Source organism: Sinocyclocheilus anshuiensis, unplaced genomic scaffold, assembly GCF_001515605.1.
Source record: "Sinocyclocheilus anshuiensis isolate Anshui unplaced genomic scaffold, SAMN03320099.WGS_v1.1 scaffold700, whole genome shotgun sequence".
Classification (NCBI taxonomy): Eukaryota; Metazoa; Chordata; class Actinopteri; order Cypriniformes; family Cyprinidae; genus Sinocyclocheilus; species Sinocyclocheilus anshuiensis.
This window is the reverse complement of record NW_015555756.1, coordinates 341,169-366,016: the sequence shown is the minus strand read 5'-3', so window position 1 is coordinate 366,016 and position 24,848 is coordinate 341,169. Positions and strand designations below refer to the sequence as shown.

General features: G+C 37.2%; 2 protein-coding genes and 1 pseudogene across 2 annotated transcripts; 1 reads left to right on the top strand and 2 right to left on the bottom strand.

The window, feature by feature from the left end:
• Positions 1-5,584, bottom strand: part of LOC107673844 (DNA repair protein XRCC1-like) — an 8,755-nt pseudogene extending 3,171 nt beyond the window's left edge.
• On the top strand, positions 5,250-10,812 carry LOC107673798 (tumor necrosis factor ligand superfamily member 10-like). The gene is made up of 5 exons (XM_016467584.1): positions 5,250-5,258; positions 5,803-5,952; positions 6,921-6,957; positions 7,138-7,230; positions 9,066-10,812. Exons 1-5 carry the CDS (start codon positions 5,250-5,252, stop codon positions 9,521-9,523), a joined length of 747 nt encoding a protein of 248 aa, XP_016323070.1. The 3' UTR covers positions 9,524-10,812.
• Positions 10,813-11,653: 841 nt separating this feature from the next.
• Positions 11,654-22,887, bottom strand: clcn5a (chloride channel, voltage-sensitive 5a). The gene is made up of 13 exons (XM_016467582.1): positions 22,822-22,887; positions 21,662-21,847; positions 19,790-19,941; positions 19,576-19,675; positions 17,629-17,939; positions 17,305-17,511; positions 16,443-16,464; positions 16,327-16,370; positions 15,683-16,228; positions 13,810-13,996; positions 13,331-13,729; positions 12,799-13,015; positions 11,654-12,643 (listed from the first exon to the last, which is right to left on the bottom strand). Exons 2-13 carry the CDS (start codon positions 21,804-21,806, stop codon positions 12,553-12,555), a joined length of 2,421 nt encoding a protein of 806 aa, XP_016323068.1. The 5' UTR covers positions 21,807-21,847; positions 22,822-22,887; the 3' UTR covers positions 11,654-12,552.
• Between the last annotated feature and the right edge of the window lie 1,961 nt (positions 22,888-24,848).

Sequence of the window (24,848 nt, the reverse complement as noted above, 5' to 3'; positions counted from 1 at the left end):
CTCCTCTCCACCTGTAGCTGGTGTGTGGTGAGCGCACTGGCGCCGTTGTCCTGTGGCTGCCGTCGCATCATGCAAGTGGATGCTGCACACTGGTGGTGGTTAAGGAGAGACCCCACCCACATGATTGTAAAGCGCTTTGGGTGTACAAAAATACACAATAGAATTCGGAGACTTCTACCTCGGAGAGTGAAGAGAAGAATGTGAATGAGTGTATGTTTGCTGGTAAGATGTGCTTGACAGATTGTGGTGTGGAAAATTGTGCACTAATTATTAGCATTCTTGTTTTAATATTTTTGTACTTCTTTTGCTTTAATAAAATCAGCACCCAAGCTGCATAACCTCTATGAATTTGTGTAAAACCTGACGCTCATGTTATGCATCATAATTTTAGATTGTTTCAAATGTTCTCTAATGGAAAAACGTGTTTTTGTTACATTAAATATAACTCTAGTCTAAACAAATTAATATATACATTTAAATGTTTTTGTTGTTGTTTTTTAAATCCTGACATTGTAAACACCACTGTATAAATAAATATAAATATATTATTGTTAAAAGGTTTAAAGAAATTAATACTTTTGTTCAACAACGATTGATTAAACTGAGAAAACGTGATAAAAAACAGTAATACTGTTACAAAAAATATATATATTTCAAATAAATGCTCTTCTTTTGAACTTTCTATTTATCTGAGAATCCTGAAAAAGATGTATTACAGTATCCATAAAAATATTAAACAGTACAACTGTTTTCAACATTGATAATAATAAGAAATCATGTGACACTGAAGACTGGAGTAATGATGCTGAAAATTCAGCTTTGCCATTAAATACATTTCAAAACACATTCAACTAGAAAACCATTATTTTAATTGTAGTATTTCACAATATTACTGTTTTTATTTATTTATTTTTTATTAAATAATAATATCAAATATATAAACACTGAGTAATTTCAAAGGTTTAAAAACTGTCAAATGTGCTTTTTGTGGTCAGAATCAAAACAAAACTCTACAGACCTCAATCTGTCTATCCTTCAAATAAGACTTTTTTTCTCAATTCATACCATGTCTTTGACTTCTTCCTTTGCTCTTGAGGGGCCTTTAGTTGGTCACCAGAAGTCCTAAATCCACTTAATTCGGCCCGTAAAGACAGAAACAACATTAGTATTAGTGTTGTCAAAAGACCCGGTATTTCGGTACCAAGTAATAAAAATGTTGTTCAATTAGCATGTTTTTGTGTTTTGCTTTGGTACCGAAATTGGTACCGAGAACCGTGGATTTTCACTGGTATTGGTACCGAATACTGAAATTTTGGTACCGTGACAACACTAATAGTATTATAAAAAGCATTTTTCCACTCTGTCTGTGTGGTGTCCAAATAACAACTTGCCTGGTGGGGATTTCACGTCATCTTCACTCGGAGGTGTTGTGCTGGATGTAGTACTGCAGGGGGATGTTGACAAGGAGCGTCTGTTAGAATGGGCAGCTTTGACCATGCGCTCTGTCCGACTCAAACTCCCAGCATTCCTTTGGCGATCTGAGGAAACATCCCTGAAAGTGAGTAGAGAGTGCCTTCTGAATATCATACTACTACAAATCTAGCTTTGAAATAAAGACTAAGTGTCAGACACACACCCTGTGATTCGCCCAAAAAAATTTGTTTTGGATAGCTGGACTGGAAAGCCACTCCATCACGGATGTCATCTTTTCTGGTGTGCACTGTGAAACAGTTCCTAACAATTAAACCTAATTAAACAAGTTGCTCTGCTGCTGGATATATGGTATAAGTAAAGGCAGATTGTTTTAAACACAACAATAAAACATCAAATCTCTCACCAGATTTTCAGCAGCAGTATTTTCATGTTGCACTGAGGAATATTCGGCCTCGTCTTCCATGGTGCGGATGCGCAGAAAGGACAGACCAAACTGTGACCGTTTGTTGAAAGGCTGAGTGCAGGTGACTCGCAGTCTGTTCCAGCTCTCCTCAGCAGCCTGAGGGAGAAAATCAACTGGACATGGACACATTTAAATCATTACCTCAGTCTTTCAATGCCAATGAACACAATTAAATCTTACGCACTTGCATTATGAAAAAAACAAGGTGGACATGATTAGAAAAGGCTAAATGGTCTTTAAAAAACAGTTACACTTGTGATCTTCAGTCAAAAATGACAGGAAATGAATGGGAAAAACAAAAACGTACAAAAATACATATACAGTTTTTTGACTAATCAGTCTTGATGCAGTAGTATTTGAAAATATCTAAATATATATCCAATGCCTTGAATGTGTGGATTTTACATAAATGTATCCTATTTTTAACTTCAATTTTGCATTAATGAAATATTTCCTAGTATTTACATTATTTTATTTAGAAATAAATGATGCATCATTTAGAAATGAATATTGTTTAGTACTATGAAATCCACTCAAAATACAAAATATTACAGTAAAAATATTATTGAAATAAAATTTAGAACATTAATTAAAAAAAATGTCTTTGGTCTGTTTTGACCACAGAGAATCACAAATGCGACCTCTAGGTGAGGAATAGCAGAGGGTTGAGTTTGTAGCAAAGGTGAGGGATTTGCATGCTTTATACCTTTTTTAAACATGCGCACATTTTGACGGCCAATGCCCTGTTTCGAGTCCACTGGACTCATGAGTGTTGCAGTGGGCAGCAGGGTGACATAAGGATGGTCTGATGACCAGGAGGAGCGGCCGACATCAACCTGAATGAATGCAGAGCCACAGGTGCCTTTACAAAGAAAGACAGGAATATCGTGAACATTAATACGCCAAGAATACATATCAGATAATAGTAGGTGATTTTTATGTTAACACCAATATCAATGAATCCTACAGCAGATGCTCGCTCCATCTGTAATTCCACCCTGAGGACTCCACTGCGGTCCTGGACACTGCACAACCACGGTCTGCTGCTGTTACTGTCTTCACACAGATCATTCACACCATTCTTAATATCCTGCAATTCAGTCATGCAAGAGAGAAGGTTATTGGTTATTAGAGGTAACACTTTAATTACTTTCATTAATCAGATTTAGAAACATTATTACACTATTTAAAAACATGCTAAGCATCATGTAATGCACATTCATAAAGTTATAACATGCTAAGCATCACGTAATGCACATTAAAGTAGTTAAAAATAAGTAACTTTTATTCATATAAGTTATATTTTTATTTCTATATTGTAACTGTACAGGTGCTAGAATAGTTTATATAAAACATCATCATTACGTAATGTTCATGAAAGTTATCAAAACAGAGTTAGATTTATTCATTATTGTCTAACTGTTAACATGACATTTCGATCAGATATTTACCTGCGATGTAAACGAGACGATATGATTTATTTTGATGGGAGCCATCCCAGAAACACAACTAATTGAACGTGTTGCGTCATCACGTATTCGTTTTTCCCGCCTGAACTCGATAACTCCACCCACAGCGTCGCCTCATCCGGTTCAGGAAAAAATCAGAGGATACCCTCTTGTTGCCTTCATAATAAAATAAAAATAATAATAACACATTTATTACACAGATGCATATTATTCAACATCTACACTGTGTAAAATACCAGTAAGAAATGGCTAATTATAATATACAATTCGTAACAATTGTTATGAAAATTTGAAAAGGCACGTTTACACTGAAAAAGCAAAAGCTAATCAAATGAATTAATTTTCTGTAAAAAAATAAATAAATCCTGTATCGTATTTAGAGATAATAATAGCGTATGAACTCATAACTTTACATGTCATGTGTTTTCCACTACCCATGAAGAATATCTGCACATTATCTTAGTGAAACATTAATGAAAATATGAAAAACCTGGTTGGGTTTTAGTTGATCCTTGCATTGAGTGGGAAATTTATATTTTCGACCCTTTGCAAATGAGCTGTTATTGTGACTTTCCCTTCTCCAGCTGTTCTTGGCTCTTCCTGTGAATCTGTTGTATGTGGGTGTGGGGAATCAGGGGGCCGCCCTAACCCACTGGCTGCTCTCCAGTAATCAAAACATCTGTCTCCCATCCCCATCATCTAAACTTCAGAGACATACAATCATCCTCCATGAACCGGAAATCAAATAAACACAATCTATGCATGAATTTTCCCTGTAGTTCTGTTGTTTGTAGCTCTGATTTAGAAACACCTTCTATAAAGAGTGATGTTCAGACCATAAGCTTACTGACTGAGGCAGGAAGTGAAAGTATAAATTCCAGTCTTTATGCTTTCCTTTTAGACCAAATGACTATACTGAGGATTTATTTCTTATTTAGTTAAACATGATCCATTTAATAAACTTGAATAAATGTTTCCCCTTATTTCCTAGAAGTTCAAACATGTTGTAAGAATGTGCCTTTACAACAGTTTTAGCTAAAGAGAAGGCAAAACACAGACTAACCACATATTTAAAAAGCAAATTTGTTATTAAAAAGCATTGGAGATAGCAGTGTGTGTTTGCAATAACAGCTGTTACATTCATCTGCCATTCAAAATACAGCAAAACACACCTCTAATAAGAATGAAAATACCTGCATGCTCAATAAGTAAATAAATAAACAAACCAAGATGGATGTAGCCTAGATAAACGAACATCAATAATAATTTCATGAATATCAAGAACTTTTCTCAGGGTTAATCCATTTCACCTAATCAATGTGCCTATTCATAAAATATGTGATACTATACATATTTACTCCACAAAGTAGGCCTATGTAGGCTTAAATATGTTTATGTAAATTTATAAAAATACTTGTAGGCCACTACTTGTACTGCTACTGCTAAAACTGCTTACGTAAGGGAAAGTTCACTCAAAAATGGAAATTGTGTCATCATTTAGTCACCCTCAAGTTGCAAACCTACGAGTTTCTTTCTTCTGTTGAGCACAAAAGAATATATTTTGAAGACTGTTGTAACCAAACAGTTGATGGTAGCCATGCATTTACTTCCATAGCATGGAAAGGAATACTAGAGGTCAATGGCTACCGTCAACTGTTTGGTTACCAACATTCTTCAAAATATCTTCTCCTGTGTATAATAGAAAAAGAAACTCATACAGGTTTGGAACAAATTGAGGGTGAAGAAATGATGACAGAATTCTCATTTTTGGGTTAACTATCCCTCACTCGCTGATGTACAGTCAGTGTACTACAATATTGATTAATTCTGCCTAATTATTTTATTACTACACAGCGCTTGCAGGTGAAAAGTGTGTATTGCACATGATACAGGTAATATGGGAGGCATGAGGCGGTGTCAAATGAAAACCGAGAAGGCAGGATGGCGAGCGGATATTGTATGCCAGTCTATCGCCAAACTCTGTTATTCCGCGCGGCAGCGTGTTTTCACAGCTACATCTCCGACCTATTGTCGCTAAAACTCGAAGGACTTACTGGAACCTCAGTTTGCCAATAAGATGATATTATTGTCATTCAAACCTATTCATCTCCTCGGACTTCTTGTGCGTGGTGGTAGGTAAAAAGCAGACTTCTTTAGTTAGTCCCAGAGATGGACATGGACTCTGCAGCCCCTCCTCAGAGCGTGCTGGAGTCATTCGACAGGATGTACAGTATGTGGAAAATAATGTGTTTTTTGAACCTTAAACCGTATAAACACATTTCATTACACCAAATACACAAAATAATGTGCTTTTTAGCAACACCATATGACCCCTTTAAGAAAGTTCTGTCATGTATTCCTGAAAAACAAAGCCTTTTAGGATGTTTCATCATGTTTAAACATTTTTAAGTGGACTGGTGAATGTGTCATTGACAGGCTCGGACACAAGGTGTGGTGGAGGAGCTGAGATGCTTGGGTCTTCTGAACGCTCTGGAGAAAGAACAGGATGTACCTGATGACCTGGTCCAGCTCTTTGGTGAGCCATGCATTAAACTGGCCGAAGGACTCAAAGCTTACATCTCCAAGGTAAAGACGTGCCATATTTTTAATAAATATGCAAGTACAGCAAAAGCATGTGCTTTTTTATCTCACAAGTGATGGCAATTAATCTGTTTATGGCATTTCTCATGGCATTTGGACCTGGTGCCCTTTGGATATGCACATAACCAGTGGGAGACTAGCTGCAGAAAACCACAAAGCACTGGAAACTTTCAACACACAAAAACATTCAGCATTGATCTGTTTCTTCCTCTGGAAACTAGGTTACATACAACAGATTTCTGGTCCCTCATTAGTACATTTTTGGAATGTGTATTTAGTCATTTTTTCTCAAAAATGCTAAGAATTAATAGTATGTTTGAAAAAGGTTTAAAACCATTGACTCCAGTCATATCAGAAACCTAATAAAAGGTGTTTTATTTTACACAGAGCACATCCCCAGCCATACTGAGATCACATGAGCAGAAAAATACTATTCACTATTCATCTCTATAATCTCTCTAGTATTGGGCACTATAGCTCACTGAATAAATTAGTCATGGCTGACTGTGAGTAGGCATTTCTACAGTAGCAACAGTAGCTGAATTTTTATTTATTTTTTGCTTTTGCATAATGCTACATCCACACCACTAGGTGTGAGTCCAAGACAACTGTCAAATCTGCAGGCTGATGGATATAATAAATATTTGATTTGGCCTGTTGCACTAAAAAATGCTCCAGATAAATCAAATGTAATGAAGCCTATTCTCTCTCAATTGTGGCTTAAATGTTTTTGTGCCGCTCTGGTGTTCCAGAAAAGAGGTTGGATTGGATCTTTCTTACATGGACTTGAATGTGGAAAATGTCTTAGTGATGTTGTTTCAAATGTGTAACACTAAATCAGGAGTGCGCACTTTAGTAGCACCCTACAATTGGCAGAAATATATGTATAAACGTCCTTTGTTTTCTGTATTTTCTCACAAATCTGACTACATTCATTTTTTGCTCTCTTTTAGGTCACAGAAAACGTAATCTCGAAACACACCTTTCAAGGTAATCTAAAACCACAGGAATTCAAGTGTTTCTTCCTCTTCAATTGAAGAAAATCTTTCTGCCGTTACCTGAACTAACCTAGTCTCTTTTAAAATTTAGTACATCTATATTTTTAAACGACTTGAAATTATATTTCTTTTTTTGCTTTGTTGACTCTTTGTTCTTTACTGTGTTTCGCAGAAAGAGTCGCTATTCCTCCACGTACAAAATTACTCACCACTGGCAGCCCACGGCCGTCAGCTCATCTTACTCTCAGAGACAGTGGACTGCAGGGTGAGTTTGCCAGCATGTTTGGGTGTGTGTATTACAGAAGCCTGTACTCATGTCAGCAAAGAAACGTTTCCTTTACGTTTCTACAGCTCTCTTGTCCTTCTGGAAACAACCACTTCATTAGGAATTCAGTAACATAACAAAACATTTCTTACTGTTTACTGAACTGATATCTCACATGAAAAAAAAGCAAAAAAACTAGTTCAACAAATACTTTGTGGTCACAAACAAATTGCAGTAGACATTCCCACATTCCCAAAAAAGTGCCATGTGAAAGAGTTAATGGACCATGTTTTGTCATGGAAAAACAAGGTTTGCATAGTTTAACAATAAAGGTCAACTAAAATAATACCATAACATTTATTGGTAACACTTTACAATAAGGTGTGATGTGTTAACATTAGTGACCTACATTAGTTAGCATGAACTAACAATATCCTGAAGAAGGCTGTGTAGCCGAAATACGTTGATCTACACATTTAACTGTTTTAATGACTTAGCCCAGTTAATTAAATGCTTTTTATTTTTACTATACGAGTGCCTTGGAGGATTTAATCTCCTCAGTTTGAGATTCACCTCCAAATATCCAAGAGCACCAGTAATTACGTGAAGAGACCAGTGCAGCATTCTTGGCCCGTTGTTTTGTAATGAACGAACAATACTTTACAATTTAATTTAATGAATTTATAATAATAATAATTATTATTATTATTCATAATGTGAATACGATTTTTTAAATTAATTTTATTTTTAAATTGGTTTAATTTTATAATTATTATTTTTATTATTACTATTAAGAGTAATTATTTACAATAATAATAATAATAAACATTGGTATTTTAATCTAATTTATTTTCCTTTTTTCCATTTGAAATTTTTTTTTGCATTACTAATTAAAAATGAACGTTTATTGCAGTAAATCAGTAGGAAGTCATGGGGACACAAACGGCAACAATTCCTCAGAATGAACCTGAAAATCTATTTAACGGGTTAGTTCACTCAAGTATGAAAATTCTGTCATTAATTACTCACCCTCATGTCGTTCCAAACCCGTAAGACCTTCGTTTATCTTCGGAACACAAATGAAGATATTTTTGATCAAATCTGAGAGCTCTCTGTAGACAGCAATGCAACTGAAATGTTCCCAAGTCCAGAAACGTAGTAAGGACATCGGTAAAATAGTCCATGTGACGTCAGTGGTTCAACCGTAATTTTACGAAGCTACGAGAATACTTTTTGTGTGCAAAGAAAACAATAATAACATAATTTATTCAACAATTCTGCTCCCCGATTTACCGTCTTCCGCCATTTTGGAGAGCACCCCAGAACATAATCAACGTATTCAGCGTTGTTTGCGTTCAGCATGCGCACGCTGTCTACTGAACGTAAACAGCGCTGATTACATTGATTAAGTTCTGGGGTTCTCTCCAAAATGGCGGAAGACAGTAAATCGGGGAGAAGAATTGTTATTATTGTTTTCTTTGTGCACAAAAAGTATTCTCGTTGCTTCGTAAAATTATGGTTGAACCACCGATGACCTTGCTATGTTTCTGGACCTGGGAACTTTGCAGTTGCATTGCTGTCTATGGAGGGTCAGAGAGCTCTCAGATGACACGTTATCAAAAATATCTTAATTTGTGTTCCGAAGATGAACGAAGATCTGGAACGACATGAGGATGTGTAATTAATGACAGAATTTTCATTTTTGTGTGAACCTTTTAAGGATTACAGGTTCACATTAATTTATGATATGGAGAAGTGTTGGAGCAGTGCTGAAGCAGAACTGCTGCTGTACACTGAGGTGATCATGTTTTGTTGCACCTTCCTTGTTATACCAGGTACGACATCCTTAACCCCTCAGACTGACCTTCACCAGTCCTGTCGCCATCCTGTTCGTTCCTGGGGGAACCAGAGTTTCGGCTCCCACCTGCACAACATGACCGTGTCCAACGGACGCCTGCGTATCCCTCGCGCAGGCCGCTACTACCTGTACGCCCAAGTCTACTTCCGTTATCTCACCCTCTCCATCGACGATTACCACTCGGGCTCCGACAGCCACCAGGTGGTGCAGTGCGTCTACAAGAAGACCGCCTACGCTCGCCCTATTCAGCTCCTGAAAGGTGTGGGCACCAAATGTTGGTCTCCAGACAGCGAGAACGCCCTTCACTCCATCTACCAGGGGGGCCTGTTTGAACTTCGCGCAGGCGACGAGATCTTCATCTCCGTGTCTTCTCCCACAGCTGTGTATGCAGAAGACTCCTCCAGCTACTTTGGGGCCTTCCTGTTTGACCTCTGAGGGACACAATTGGGGCTTGTGGTCTCATTCTAAGGGAAAGGAAATTGTTCCTGTCGGAAGGCCCAACATGGGAACCGTAAAGAGAGGGAAGCACAGATACTCCAGCATCTGAGGGGTTCAAAAGACCAAACATCTCAGAAAACCATCTAGTTATTGTGGTCTGAGGACCATTTGACCTTCTTAGGCTGAATTTTAAGATTCAGTAGAGTGAGAAACTCTGGACTCCCATCTGAATGGGCAGATCATGAGCATATCTGTGAGGGCTTTGTAAAGACGTTTCTGAAAATGAGGACAATGACCTTGACTATTTAACCACATAGAAGCCAAACGAATTCCTTAAAATTAAGACTTTCACCTTCAACAAATGCACAAAACTTTGTGCAAGCTGCTATTTGTGCACGCAAACCATGCCAGATTAATAGTTTCCCACTTTCTTTTGATGTTATACTGTTTATATTGTTCATTCTTTCCTTAAAAAGACTGTCTGAGGCCGTGTGACCAATCATGGACTTGAAGTCTCCAGTTAATTAAAGGAAGTTGTTTTGTTGGGAAGCACTATGCCACCCATACTGCATTATGAGTCAAACCTGTGTCATTCACTGATGTCTGAAGTAAAATCTAGCAAATAGCCTAGAGACAAAAATAGGGTTAGATGAAGAGTGAGACTTTGCATGACTCAAATTTATCAAAACAATCCGAAGTTAAACTACCATTTTTCAAAAGAATGCCTTTTTCCTGTTACAGCAATTTTCCCGAAGCTCCAGGACAGACAGACATCTTGAAATAATTTTGAGAAACATGAGGAACAACATTAATCACCAAATATCACACTGGAAAGAAACACTAAAGAGCATGTTACATGTTATTATATTTCATGTAGCGCTTACAAATAAATTACAATGATAATGAGACATTCATTTTTAACACTAAAGGATAATGCTGACATAAAAAACAAGTTTACACAATTTAAACAATGAGTATAAAGAACCCAAAAAATTACTGCACACAACCATTACAAATAATTAGTATGGATGCTCTTAATAAAGTGGCCCTTCATTTATCAAAATGAGTGACATTTTGACAAAAAAAAAAGAAAAAGGAAATACTGTGAAAGTTAGCTAAGGACTGAGAACCAACCAAGCTAATGTGCCACTTGAGATGTTTTAAGCACTGCTTACGAAGATCTTAGCATTCACTCGGTGTCCCACTGTGAGTTTCATAAACATAAAAGTGGTGTGGTATGCTAGCAGAGAAATGCAAATTATTAGATTGAGCCATACAGATGCAGGCTTAAACACTAAAATGGAAACATCTGGGTTGATATGCGTATAATAAACTTACACGATTCAGATGACTACATATTGCATGCTGAGGTTACATTTGGACATGCATGTGAATGGTACAGGCAATGCATACAAGCAGCATTTGTTAATGGAGAAAACTTGTGTACCATTCAGCCAAGCTTCAGAAAAAACGGTTAATTATAGGATAATTAGAGACTATGATAAGAGAATTAAAAGGTAAAATCTGACTTATATTAACGGTATAATGTAATGCCATTTTGATCATTGATTGCACATACATATTGTCCAAAAATAATGCCAACCTAACTTGCATAGAGAAATGCTACATAATGTGTAGTTTTAACAGTGGTATTAAAACCACATGAGAACCACATAGTGTACTGATCAAAGGTTTCGGGTTAGTAAGATTTTCTTTTAAGAAACTAATACTTTTATTCAGCAAGGATGCATTAAATTGATCAAAAGGGACAGAAAAGACATTTATAATCTTATTTCTATTTCAAATAAATGCAGTTCTTTTGAACTTCATATTCAACAATCAAACCTGAAAAGAGAAATGTTTCTTAAGCAGCAAATCAGCATATTAGAATGATTTCTGAAGGTTCATGTGACACTGAAGACTGGAGTAATGATGCTGAAAATTCAGCTTTGCCATCACAAGAGTGAATTACATTTTAAAATACATGAAAATTATTTTAAATTCTAATATTACTTCAAAATATTTGAGTTTTACTATGTTTTTGATCAAATAAATGCAGCCTTGGTGAGCTTAAGAGACTTATTCTATAAACATAAATGTTACTGACCCCAAACTTTTGAATGGTAGTGTAAAAATGAAGTTGTAATTTTAAAAAGTGCATGTAATCTGAAAAATCTATAGAGTGAGTCTTTTAAAGTGTCATTTCTTGGCAGAAACAAACTACACAGTGCTGCTTATGACTGATTACAAGTCTGGAAACGTGTTATAGACGTGACAAAATGAGGAAACTGTAAATCATCAGACTCATAAATGACTTATAAAGCGTTAAGATTCAGCTAAAACAAAATAACATTTGTCCCATGAGCTTTCAGATGCTGGAATACTTGCAAGTGCTCATTTAAACAGAGTAAAAATCAAAAAAGACTAAAAATGAACATGTAAACAACAAATAATGGTTTTAACTTATGATTAACATCCATTCTGTAGTGGAAGGCAGGAGAACTCTAGGGAAATATGCAATGCACATCTGCTACCGATTGCTTGTGACTTCCTCTTGACATACACAAGAATGTCTCTTAAAATCTGAAAGATGAGAATGTGGTCTTTTCACCAGAGGTGTTTTGGGTTTGAGTAACACGATCCAACAGAGGCCGGGTACGTGAATGTCTATAGTTAGATTTATGCTACAAAATGTTACAGAGTTTTTCTTATGTGGTATATATTGTGATATGTTTTGATGCATTGATATGTTATGATAGGTTGACTACCTGCAAACACCAACACTTGGTTGCACTCAATCCCACCTTTAAGCTAGTTGCCAGAGTGCATAGAACGCTGCTGAAGGTCTTCCATCCTGCAGTTGTAGCGCCTACGCCAATGAGGCTCTACAAATGGATTCACAGTGTGAATGGACGCTAACCCAGTACTGACAGTTCTGTAGTGCAAATCATTTGGCCAGACTGGTGTTTTCTGCCCAGTGGGTGGTTTCAAACTGACTGGTGTTTCCTAACAGCCAGTTTGGCACTTCAGTTGAAGAGAATAGAGTCAGGGTCTCGGTTGGCCATCTGGGCCATATGTTTCAGAATGTCCTTTTTGGTGATGATGCCTAGTAAACGCCTGTGGAAAAACAGGAACAAGATTATATTGAGCTTATCCAAATATATGTGATGTGTAATAATAATTCTGACATATGTAAATGATGGACAAAACCAAATAATATTAGTCGAGAACTTTAAAACTGACAGGCTAAGCTAAGCAAACCAAGGTTTTACCCATTGTGAGTGACGAGACACTGGCGCAGACCCAGCTTGCGGAAGATGTCCACCACAATGTCCATGGCAGTGTGGTCGGTAACAGTAAATGGGCTGAGATCCATGATACCACGAAGCTTCAATGGAGGAGGACTGTTGGGTGGCTGTGGAGGTGTGTATTCAGTGAAGAAGATTCGAGAGGCACTAACCACACCTTCCTGACGCTGACGAGCATTTTCTGCCAGAGGGAAACGGAGAATAATAAACCTTCTCATGATTGACCTACAGTATAATTCACATGATCCCTATAAGAAGGAATATTTAAACTTCTTTGTCCATACAATGAAAGTCAATGGGGTCCAAATGACCTTTGAACTCCATTAACTTTTATTGTATGTAAATCATGCAGATTTTAAATGACATGAGGTCAGAATTTTCATTTTTGGCTGAGCTACTTCTTCAGTCCACCAAGACGTTCATCAGCAGCAATCATAGTCCAAGATCTAAGAAAGATGCACATAAAATAAGTCCACCTAGAGTTGTGTTCTCTTACCAATAGAGATGACCAGATCCCTGCGCTGCACAAAGCCCACAAGTCTCTGAGACTCATGTGAGACCACCACAGGGAAACCGCTGTATGAGGTTTCAGCAATGAGCGACTCGACTTCCTCCACACTCATCCCATCCTGAGTGATCACAGAGAGCGGGGGGTCGCTGCGGCGGGGTCGCATCACGTCCATGGCCAGCGTCTTGTGGCTGAACTCCTCCTTAGACTCCAGGAAGGGGTAACCGTTGAGACGGATGTGAGCCTCATAAATACCTTCTCGACCCAGAGCATCTGCCACCCATTTACTAGTCATGGTGGCAGCCATGAGAGGCACAATGTATTCCAGGCCGCCCGTTAGCTCAAACATAATGACCACCAGAGAGACTGTCATACGAGTTACACCGCCTATGAAAGAAAGATAAAAGTATCTGGACAAGCCAGTAATGACACATTTATGATAGTAGACAGTTTGAATAGTCTCTTACCCAGACAGGCGGTGGCGCCCACCATGGCATAGAGGCCGGGGGTGATGCAGTCTGCTCCAGGTGAGCACCAGCCTCTGAAGATTACCCAGTCATGATGGTAATATGCCAGTTGTTCCATACCCACACCAAGCAGCCTGCCTGCAATTGCTCCCACAGCCATACTGGGGATGAAGAGGCCAGAGGGCACCTGGAGGAACACACAGGACACAACAGTGCAGAAAATGGCCAATGTAAACACTAAATTATTTGAAAAAGAAAATGTGTCAAGATTTTGTCAAGAAATTGTGTCTTTCTAAGATGGAGAAAGGGATGGAAATGTCCGATAGAATGGACAGAATGTCAGATAGAATGTATTGATAGATGGAAGAAAGGAAGATAGAATGGATGAATGAATGGACTGATGATGAAAAGAAAAAAATTATGGAAAAGAAAGAAAGAAAGAAAGAAAGAGGGTGGATGGATGGATGCCAAATGAATAAAGAATAATGCATGATGAAAGTAAGGCAGAATGGAAAAAAGACACAGAAATAGAGAGATGGATGGATGAATGGATTTAAGGATGAAAAGAAGATATGGATGACTGAAAGAAAGAAAGAAAGAAAGAAAGAAAGAAAGAAAAGTGGATGAATGGATGGATGATGAAAGGAAGGTAGAATGGAAAAAAGAACATGGGATGGATGAATGTATTTATGGATGAAAATAACAAAAGGATGGATGGATGATTGAATAAAGGAAGACAGAATGGATTGATGGAAAAAAAGGATGAATAGATAAATTGAAGGAAAGGAAGGTAGAATGTGTTGTGGAATTTTCCTTGTTCAAAAAGAAATTGCTAAAGAGGTTTTGAAGCCAGTAGACTTTATTGATCAAACAACAAAGCCGAGTTATGGTTTGCAAAGGCAACTCCCGAATGTCTTTTCTACACAGATATATATATGCCTGGAGCTGGTTACATAATTCCATATATGTATTGTTGTATTTTTAGACAGGTGTTTCTTACCATATATAGAATGATCAATAGCTGTCATGTATATTTCTAGGTCTTGAACAGATTCTTTCCATATATGCAGGGTCTTCAAGTTTTAAATAGTTCACTCAGTTCTTTCACTGCTGCTTTTAACCCACAGTTACTTCACATAGTCTTTTAAAATAATAATTGTAGAATAATGTCGTCTTCTCTATAGGCATAATTATATGTATTATATTGAATTAAAATCCCTGAAAATCTTCTACAAATGGACAATGAAAGAAGAGAAAATAGAATCAATGATGGAAGGAAGAATGGAAAAAAGAAAGACAAAGAAAGAAAGAAAGAAATGAATGGTGGACATTTTGACAGTAAATGTAAGTTGAGTTGAAAATGGATGGAAGAACTGGAAGAAAGCATGGATGGATGGAAAAAAGGAATATATGGTAGAGGGATGGTGGAGGGATGAATGGATGGAATAAAGGAAGATAGAATGGCTGGCTGGATGGATGGAAGGATGATGGATGGACAGATAAAAAGAAGGACGGAAGTATGGATAGATGCAGGGAGGGGAGGATGGATGGATGGAAGAAAGGAACATAAAATGATTGGATAGATAGAGAAATGGAAGAAAAGATGGATGATGGAAAAAAGGAATATATGATAGATGGATGGTGGAGGGAGGAATGGATGGGAATGGGATGAAAGGATGGATGGACAGATGGAAAGAAAGGATGGAAGCATGAATAGATGCAGGGAGGGGAGGATGGATGGCTGCAATAAAGAAAGGAAGGATGGATGGATGGATTGATGGAAGACAGAAAAGAAGGGAGGATGAGTGGATAGAGGAAAGAAAGAAAGACTGGATGAAAGAAAGGAAGATAATATGGGGCTTTGACCCTGTACCTTCATGCCGAAGGTCACCACTGTGATGAGCATCTTGAAGACCAGGGCCAGTGAGAGCTGCCACATGGCGGTGTACACATCTTGTCCTGCTGGTCTATCAGGCAGAGCATCACTGCTGCTCTTGGTGACGCTCACATTGGCATAATTACACAGCTGTGAGGAATCCAGCAGACCACAATCATTGAACAGCTCAGAGATCAGCTCGCTGGTGCTCATTCGCGTGTAGCTGTTGGGGAACGCCAGCAGAGCCGTGACCGCCGTAACGACCAGCACCTCCAAAACAGGGTAGTGACCCAGCCGCGTGGTCTTACGCCGACGACACCATGCAATGTTTGCACGGATGAAGAAAGCTCCCCAGATTCCCCCAAAAATACCCAACAGGACAAAGGGTATGAGCTCCAGCAAGTGCCAAGGGGAGTGGAACTCCACGTAGAAGAGCACCAGCCTGCTGTTACCAAACGGGTTGATGGACCGAAGGGTGAAGGCCGCCACCAACGCAGCAAAGAAAGAGCGCCACAGCGTCTTCAGAGGGAAATAATAACTCACCTACAGGATAAATTGAGAGTGATTCTACTTATTAATATGACACTAGATAATGTTGAGTGTATGAATTCACAAGTACTGTATGATAAGAATATGCTTGCCTCTTCCAGACTGAACAGAACTCCACCAATCGGTGCTCCAAAAGCTACCCGTCGTCATGATGTCAATAAAAAACATTCTCACAATGAGTAAGTTTTAAACATAAAACCACAAAAACAGGCAACCAGAATGTCCTTAGACTAAAGCCGCAAAAATGTAACAACAAGTGCCGCTATATTTTTAGGAAGAGAGAGATGGGAGATAGAAGTTTGTGCCTTGCTCCTTAAAAACACCTTAAAATTTGTTGTTGTTGGTAAGAATTTTGAATGTTTTTGAAAGAGGTGTTCACCAAGGCTGCATTTATAAAAAAAAAAAAATACAGCAAAAACAGTAATATTATGAAATATTATTATGATTTAAAATAACTGTTATCCATTTGAATAGATTTCAAAATGTAATTTATTCCTGTGATGGCCAAGCTGAATTTTCAGCAGTCTTCAGTGGCTCATGATTCTTTAGAAATCATTCTAATATGCTGATTTGGTGCTTAAGAAATATTTCTTATCACTGTTCAAAACGGTTGTGCTGCTTAATTTTGTGGAAACTGATACATTATTTTCAAGATTCTTTGATGAATAGAATGTTCAAAACAACAGCAATTATTTGATTAAATTATTTTCAGCAAATTATTTTCTCATAAATGTCTTTATCATCACTTTCTAATAATTTAATTTGCCCTTGGTGAATAAAAGTATTAATTTCTTTCAACAAAAAAAAAAAGGAATGAAAGAAAGAAAGAAAAGGACCTCAATGGTAGTTTAACTGTTATTTTTCAACCTATTTGTGCTAATGATAATCATGATTAATAGATTTTTTTTTTTTAATGATCCCATTCCCAATGTTAGGAATTTATATTTTCAGTGCAAAATTAAAATATTTATAGTTATTTTGATTTATATTTGTGCACAAAAATGTATTTACATTATAGGGTGAATTTATGGTGGATAAAAAAGTATCTCATTTTCATCTACTCATCATACCTCTCGTCTCTTTGCCTCATTCCGACGGTACTTGGTGAACAGGTGGCAAAGGATGTTGCCACAGCAACAGGCAACATGGACCAGTGGCCCTTCTTTGCCCAGACTGAGTCCAGATGACACAGCCAGCACCAGGGTGATGGTTTTAATCATGAGAGTCCATTTACCCAGGTAGCCTCTGATGATAAACCCACTCAGGATGGTCTTGATCTAGAATGTCATACAAGAACTAGAACATTATAACAGTCACCTATACTGCAATATAACAACCTGTGTGTTAAAACGTAAGATTAAATATTATACTGGTACTAAATTGTTTTGGCTTACCTCAGGTATTCCAGAGCCACAAGCATACGGGGCAAAGGCCCTGACTAAAGACACAGCCAGGAAGGAGAAAAGCAGCGCCCAGCACACATACATCAGGTAATTCATGATGTAAGCGAAAGGACCGTCATTAGTACCGACAATGAGCTCTGCCCAGCTTTTCCAGTTAGGGCATTTGTCTCTTTCCTGGAAGGTTGTCTCGTTGGAGTTCCAGCAGCAGTGCTCATGATTAAACCAGAAGCCGTTCAGACACACTCCCTCCTTCAGATCTGTCATCCAATGGGCAGAGATGTCGATGCCACCAGCCAGGGCACCTGAAATCAAACAAAACAGCACATGCTATAAAACGTCATGAAGAGGCCAGATGATATTTCAAAGGAAATTCAAAGCTCTTTTTAAAGCGATAGTTCACCCAAAAAAGAAAATTCTGTCATTAATTACTCACCCTCATATTGTTGCAAACTCGTAAGACCTTCGTTCATCTTCGGAACATAAATTAAGATATTTTTTTATAAAATCCAAGAGGCTTCTGACCCTGCATAGACAGCATTACAACTGACACGTACAAGGCCCGAAAGTTAGTAAGGACATCGTTAAAATAGTCCATGTGACATCAGTGGTTCTACCTGTTATGAAGCTACGAGAATACATTTTGTGCGTAAAGAAAACAAAAATAACGATTTTATTCAACAATTTCTTTGTCTTCTCTGTCAGTCTGCTGATGCAGGAGCCGGCGTTCTGATGTAGAATCCGGATGTGCTGCACCTTGTTTACAAGCAGAGGAATGTACACGCATGCATCGTGGTGCTGTCGTGAATGCGTGTCGAAGACTGACACTAAATAAAGTCATTACTTTTGATTTTTGGCACACAAAAAGTATTATCGTAGCTTCATAAAATTAAGGTTGAACCACTGATGTCACATGGACCATTTTAACGATGTCCTTACTACATTTCTGTGCCTTGATTGTGGTAGTGCCCTTGCCGTCAATGAAGGGTCAGAAAGCTCTCGGATTTCATCAAAAATACCTTAATTTGTTTTCCGAAGATGACGACATGAGGATGAGTAATTAATGACAGAATTTTCATTTTTGGGTGAACTATCCCTTTAACTTGGTGCTCTATATCAGTGGTTCCCAACCCTTGTCCTGGAGGCACCCCCAGGGCCGTTTTAACCATTGGGCTAGGCGGGGCTGAAGCCCCGGGGCCCGAGCAAGGAGGGGGCCCGTGATTGGCTGTGGAGTAGATTGACTGGAGCGCCGATCGCCAAAGCCACCACGCCCCCCACTTATTAGCGCTGTTATTTAGTTGAGCTTTCCCGTAAATTCCATGCATTACCATTTGAGATTGAAACGTAAAGTTTGAATTTGGTTTACCAATCAAATGCATTTATTCTATATTTGACTTTTGAACGATATGCGCTTAAAAAAAAAACATTATTTTAGCTGAAGTATTTGTATAAATACCGTGTGCCTTTTACCCCATGTTGGTGAGCCCTCTTGCCACCTCATACATTTATACGATTTTTAAACAAAATAAACAACTTGAATGGTTTATTTTCACACAAAATCTGTTGCTCCTTTAATGTTCAATATAACGTATATATTTTTTCTGCAATTATACATTTTAGGCACAGTGAATGGCACATTTTTTCTTAAGGTGGGCCTGGGGGGCCCTGCAGTAAGTCATAGCCCCGGGGCCCAGTGCGGTCTTAATGCGGCCCTGGGCACCCCAACACTGCACGTTTTGCATGTCTCCTTAATCAAACACACCTGATTCAGGTCATCAGCTCATTAGTAGAGACTTCAAGACCTGAAATTGGTGCGTCAGAGAAAGGGGACATGCAAAATGTGCAGTGTTGGGGTGCCTCCAGGACCAGGGTTGGGAACCACTGCTCTATATAATCACTTTTTATGATTCTTATGCTTTAATATTATAAAAACAATCCAACCTGCCATCAGTCCCACAAGCAGCATGAGAAGCCAGCCAGAGAAGGCATCACTGATACTCTTCATCAGAGCCAAGGTTGACTCTTTACTCTTGGTAGCAATCTAACATGAAGAGAAATGAAAGATCACAAATAAACACAAGCTGAAGTGAATGCATGATTCATTTCTTTCTTTCTGAGCATAGGTGTTTAAAACTCAACAAGATTCAAAAGTCACCTCTCGGTGGCGATCCCGGTCCTTAGATTTCTCCCGGACCCAGTCGATGGTGTTGAAGTCTTCATATGTGCCGACCCCAGGCACTGGTTCATCTAGTAAATCCATCAGTTTAGGAACCCCATTAGGCACATCACCAACTCCATATGAACCACCTGCACAGATAAGAGAGAGATATATATTATGCATGCAGGTTAAAAGTACAAAATAAATAACCGGATGTGACAGTTAAAGGCCTCAGGTGGAATACCAAAATGATCACAAGAACCCTTTTTCTACCGACAGGATGTTGGAGGCCAATCTGGTACCGTTTCCACCAAAAAGGCCAGAGGGGCCAGAAGACCTGAATTTGAACTAGCAGTCCTTTAAACTTGCGCTTTTCTTGAACTAGGAAATACTAATGTCAGAAGTCAAAGGGTGGGATAACGTCATCAAAATCAACTGCAAATTAACTACTGTTAAGAACGCTGTTTAAAACTGTATCATCAGCTCACCAAGACTGCATTTATTTTAAAAATACAGTAAAAGCAAATATTATTGCAATTTATTACAATGTATCCCAAAGCTGAATTTATAGCATAATTTTCCCAGTCTTCAGTGTCACATGATCCTTCACAAATCATTCTAATATGCTGATTTGCTGCTCAAGAAACATTTCTAATTATCGATGTTGAAAACAGTACAGCTGTTTAATATTTTTGTGGAAACTGTGATACATTTGTTTTCAGAATTCTATGACTACATGTCTTTACTGTCACTTTTGATTAATTTCGGCAAATAAAAGTATAATTTCTTTAAAAAAAATCTTACAGGCTTTTGGACAGTAGTGTTTTAATATGTATGTAGTATTGCGCAGTGGCTCCAGTCACTTTACTTTAACTATATTTTAATAAATATTATTATTTATTTAAATTTATTTTTATTATAATTAAATATATAGCAACATTTATTATTAAATAAGAAGCATTATATATTACATTTCAACACAGCATGTAACTTGTTGTGGGCTTTTAATGGAAATGGGATAAAGATTGTCAATTCACATTTATGGTAGTGCACACATTCCTGTTCCAATGTTCACTGTTCTTCACATGACTTTCATAGAAAGATTTTACTAGTACAAAGAACAGGAAATACATGACACCACAAAAAAACTGCAATAAAACTAGCTATGGTTAATAATTATACAATCTTCTAGAAACCAACTTTAATTATATATTAGTTACTATATTTTATTTACTACGTATAGTGCTCATAATTAGTCAAAACATACAGCATAAAGGTTGCTTATGAAAAAAAACATCACAAAATGTTCATATTTAAGCAAAAAATAACCCATATACTGTGAGGAAGTACCTAATCACACAGCAAACACAATACAAAGCAACTGATATCAAACGCTGAGGAAGTTCAAGGGAAACAGATGGATGTGAAAACCTGACACCGCTCAAATTATGAAACTAGCTACAATAGAAATAACTAGAGGGGACACTTTGATCTCAGTGATAAAAGGATTTCTTTTAGGGGGCGGCAAATACCAAAGTTGTGACCTCAGCGAATTCTCACCGCTATTTTCTCACAGACACACAAACGCCAGAGACCTATACATTACACATTTGCCCCCAAACCTATATCGTATGATGAGAGAAAGGAACAAATCTATGGGAATCTTGTGAATGACAATAAAAATGAAGAAAAGAACACAAATGAATAAGGATAAAACTGGGTGGAAGCTACACTGGGGAAATAATATGACTTGTATTGTCACCTCTCCACGTCATCATCGTCACTGTCACCACTGGGGCCATTTTCGATCCCCTTTGTCTCATCTCACTACAAATGCAACACATGGGTATGGACAGATCAGGCACTCACCTGAGCCATAATCCCGGTCCAGTGGAGGCACGTCATCGGTGCTGGAGAAGTCCAGCGTGGCTCCTGTGATTTCCACCATGTCCTCATCGCTGGTTCCGCTCTGCAGGCTGTTGAAGCTCTCGCCACAGTAGCCTGTGTTGTCCATCTTTCCTCCAGAATGTGGAGGACATGGAAATGTCCTTTGACCTGAGCATAAGAGACTCCATTTGAGTTAAAGCTTGACAGGATCCACCCAACTATTAATGTTTACCACGCACTTCTAGATTGAATAGTAACCTAGCAATGATTTACACCATGGCTTTTAACTGCATATATTATGATTCTGGATTACAAATAACAAAGCAAATGAACTTTAAATACAGAACTTACAACAGTCACAATAAGAATTGAATATTAATAGTAAGAATTGAATATTAACAGCAGAAAAAGAATTTCAAATCATCACTATGAAGTGTCTTTAGCGTTCTAACTGTAATATAAATAATTAAAGGTTTATTATTTTTTTATAATTGGTTTTTAAAGATTTACAAATACAGCCAGAGGAAAAATTAGGATAAAAAATTATAAAAATAAACAATTAAATAAATGAAATCTAAAACACTGAAATGTTTACAAACAAAATATTTTATAACTCTTATTTTTCAAAATTAAAATTGTTTATAGGAACTATTGAACGTATGCCTTTAAAGTTAAAAAACAAAAAAACGTATTTCCCCCATATTTACATTTATGTGTACTATATTTGGCTAATAAAAGTAGCAGTTAAGATTAATGGTTTATCATTTTGAGTTACTAAACCAAAGCTAATGACATCAGCAAACTTCAGATATGGGTCATTTTAGCTTAGCCAATTAGCTTGCAAAAAATATGAGCTATATTTTGGATTGCGGCAAAATGGCATAGAAAAGCGCCTGTAAGACTCCTCCTAACATGCTTCAAGCTGTCAGCAATGATGTACTATTATGACAAATTCACAAAAATACTCATGGAGCTGGTTAGCAGGATAGCTAAAGGGTTGCATGCTAACCAGCTGTAATTTTCATAAACTTAGGAGCCGTGGCTTAATGGCATCAAGTGGAACTGTTCCAAAACATATTTATAATGTTAACATGCCGTACATTGACTGTACCTAGATCAAAGTGAAACTAGTAAACATTTACCTTGTTTGCTATCTTGTGTCACTCAAGCTCCGATGCCAATAGACGTACAATCTCCGGAAGACATGTATAGCCGAATGCCGATACACAAGAACAGTATTCGATTAAGAATGCCTCTCACAGGTGGTATTTCATACTGCCCAAAATCTGTTTTTATTTACCTCAGGCTCAGATCCATTATTCTTCATAACTTTTCTTTAGTTCTTTTTTATTATTTACTTTTTTTTTTTCGTGATTTCGTGTCATTTAATTTAGATCTATGTATTTAATCCCTTGTGAAAAGAATTGCACTTAATTGAATTGAATGCAATTGTAGTACACTTCAAATCTTAAAAATGTATTTTGTAAAAGTATATTTTAAAAACGTAGGCTATTTGCAGATACAATAGACTAATATTATAAATAAAAGGCCTCTTAAGTGTACTTCATAACAAGGTTTCGTAACACACTTTTAACTTAACACCTTTACATTTAGCAGTAGCCTACACTTATAAAATGTGCTTTGATATTTTGATCCTACTTAAGTGGGTCAAAAAAGCATTCAAAAGTTCAGCTAACTGCATATAGGCCTAATAACAAACTGTAATACATTTTTATTTAATTGTGAATAACATGCAATATGTGTGCGAAAACTTTACATGCAGTAGCCTAACTTTACATTAAGTAGTATGTTCATTAACTTAAATTTTTTTCATTAATAAATACTCTTTTTAAAAGTATGCTAAGTATGGTATACTTCATTTTCATAAGGGATGGTCATTGCAAGAAGCGCCAAATGCAAAAATGACACAAATCATTTAAGGATTTATTTAACCAACTGTGGGCTATTTAGTTAGCTTACATTTCACTCAGCCATGCAAAATAACATTAGAAAAAAAAAATAAACAGCTCATATCAGTAGTAGCACATCCTTTACTGGGTATTTATTGAAATAGAAAAAGTACTATATGTTTTTAATAGTTTCAGGCGATATTTTGTACCCTAATGAGAGTTTCACACACAGGCGATCAATGAGTGGCTCAATGTTGCCATCTATAGGTGACAGTGCAGACAAATTGAGCCTACAGTACATACTGATGATCACGCAGTGTGATTACATTTGTTACCACAATTACGTCTTACTGAACTTTACGGACTTTGTGTTGTCATGAACCGTATGGACTTTAACTCTTTAAACTCTTTAAACCGCATCAAGATGAAATAACAAGTGTTGCCTACATCACAAATAATAATAGTCCACAGATTTTCAAAACAAATATTTTGTTTCCAGTTTGTGCCTATTATATATAGATTGTGGGACTGGATCACACTGTTCTGTCATTTGGAGCCCATGCTGAACTTTCACCGTTCACCAGTGTGATGAGTAAGGTAGGCCTATGAACAGAGTTTTAAAAATTAAATTGATTTAAAGTTAAATTTAAAATGCAGCCTAAATGAATGTTTAAAATTTTTAGCGGTCCACTCTTAATGTTCCCACCATTAAGTTCATTTTAAATGGTCCTGCATTGTGACAAATAATAATAAAGAAATGCATAAAAACTGCATACATAATTAATTAGCTACAAGACCAAGCGAAATACGGTTGCAGTCTTATAGTAGGCTATGTGTTACATTATTCTGCCTGTTCCATGTTTTGTATTCATAATATATTCATTAGGGCCTATATTAATTTTATGAATACGTGACTGATGCAACGCCGTGCAAGAGTTTTAGTATGAACAGGCCATATGTTATCTGAGTGAACCTGATGACCTATTGATTTAGAGAGAGATGAGAGCATATATACTTTTCTCTTTGAAGTTATTTTAAAATTCTGAAGACTAGACAAGCAACATCTTTGTATTATCTTTTGTCAAGTAACTTCCCCTGCAAAATCCCATTAAATCTGCACTGTAAAAATGATTGCAATTTTAACAGTAAAAGACTATAAAATGCTATGGTTAATTGTTCAAATGTGTAAGTTCCATTACTATGTAGATGGTGAAAATTGTAATAAACTTAATGGGTTATTTCATGGGTTAACCGATGTT

Bases quoted from the DNA above. Each gene is read 5' to 3' on its own strand.
- LOC107673798 (XM_016467584.1), top strand. The intron at 5,953-6,920 runs GTAAAGACGTGC...GCTCTCTTTTAG, and splicing joins TCAAAGCTTACATCTCCAAG to GTCACAGAAAACGTAATCTC. The intron at 7,231-9,065 runs GTGAGTTTGCCA...TTGTTATACCAG, and splicing joins CAGAGACAGTGGACTGCAGG to GTACGACATCCTTAACCCCT.
- clcn5a (XM_016467582.1), bottom strand. From the start codon at position 21,806: ATGGACAACACAGGCTACTGTGGCGAGAGCTTCAACAGCCTGCAGAGC. The intron at 16,371-16,442 runs GTTTTTGTGGTT...GACGACGGGTAG, and splicing joins TAAGGACATTCTGGTTGCCT to CTTTTGGAGCACCGATTGGT. The intron at 13,997-15,682 runs GTACAGGGTCAA...GTGTTCCTCCAG, and splicing joins TGGTGACCTTCGGCATGAAG to GTGCCCTCTGGCCTCTTCAT.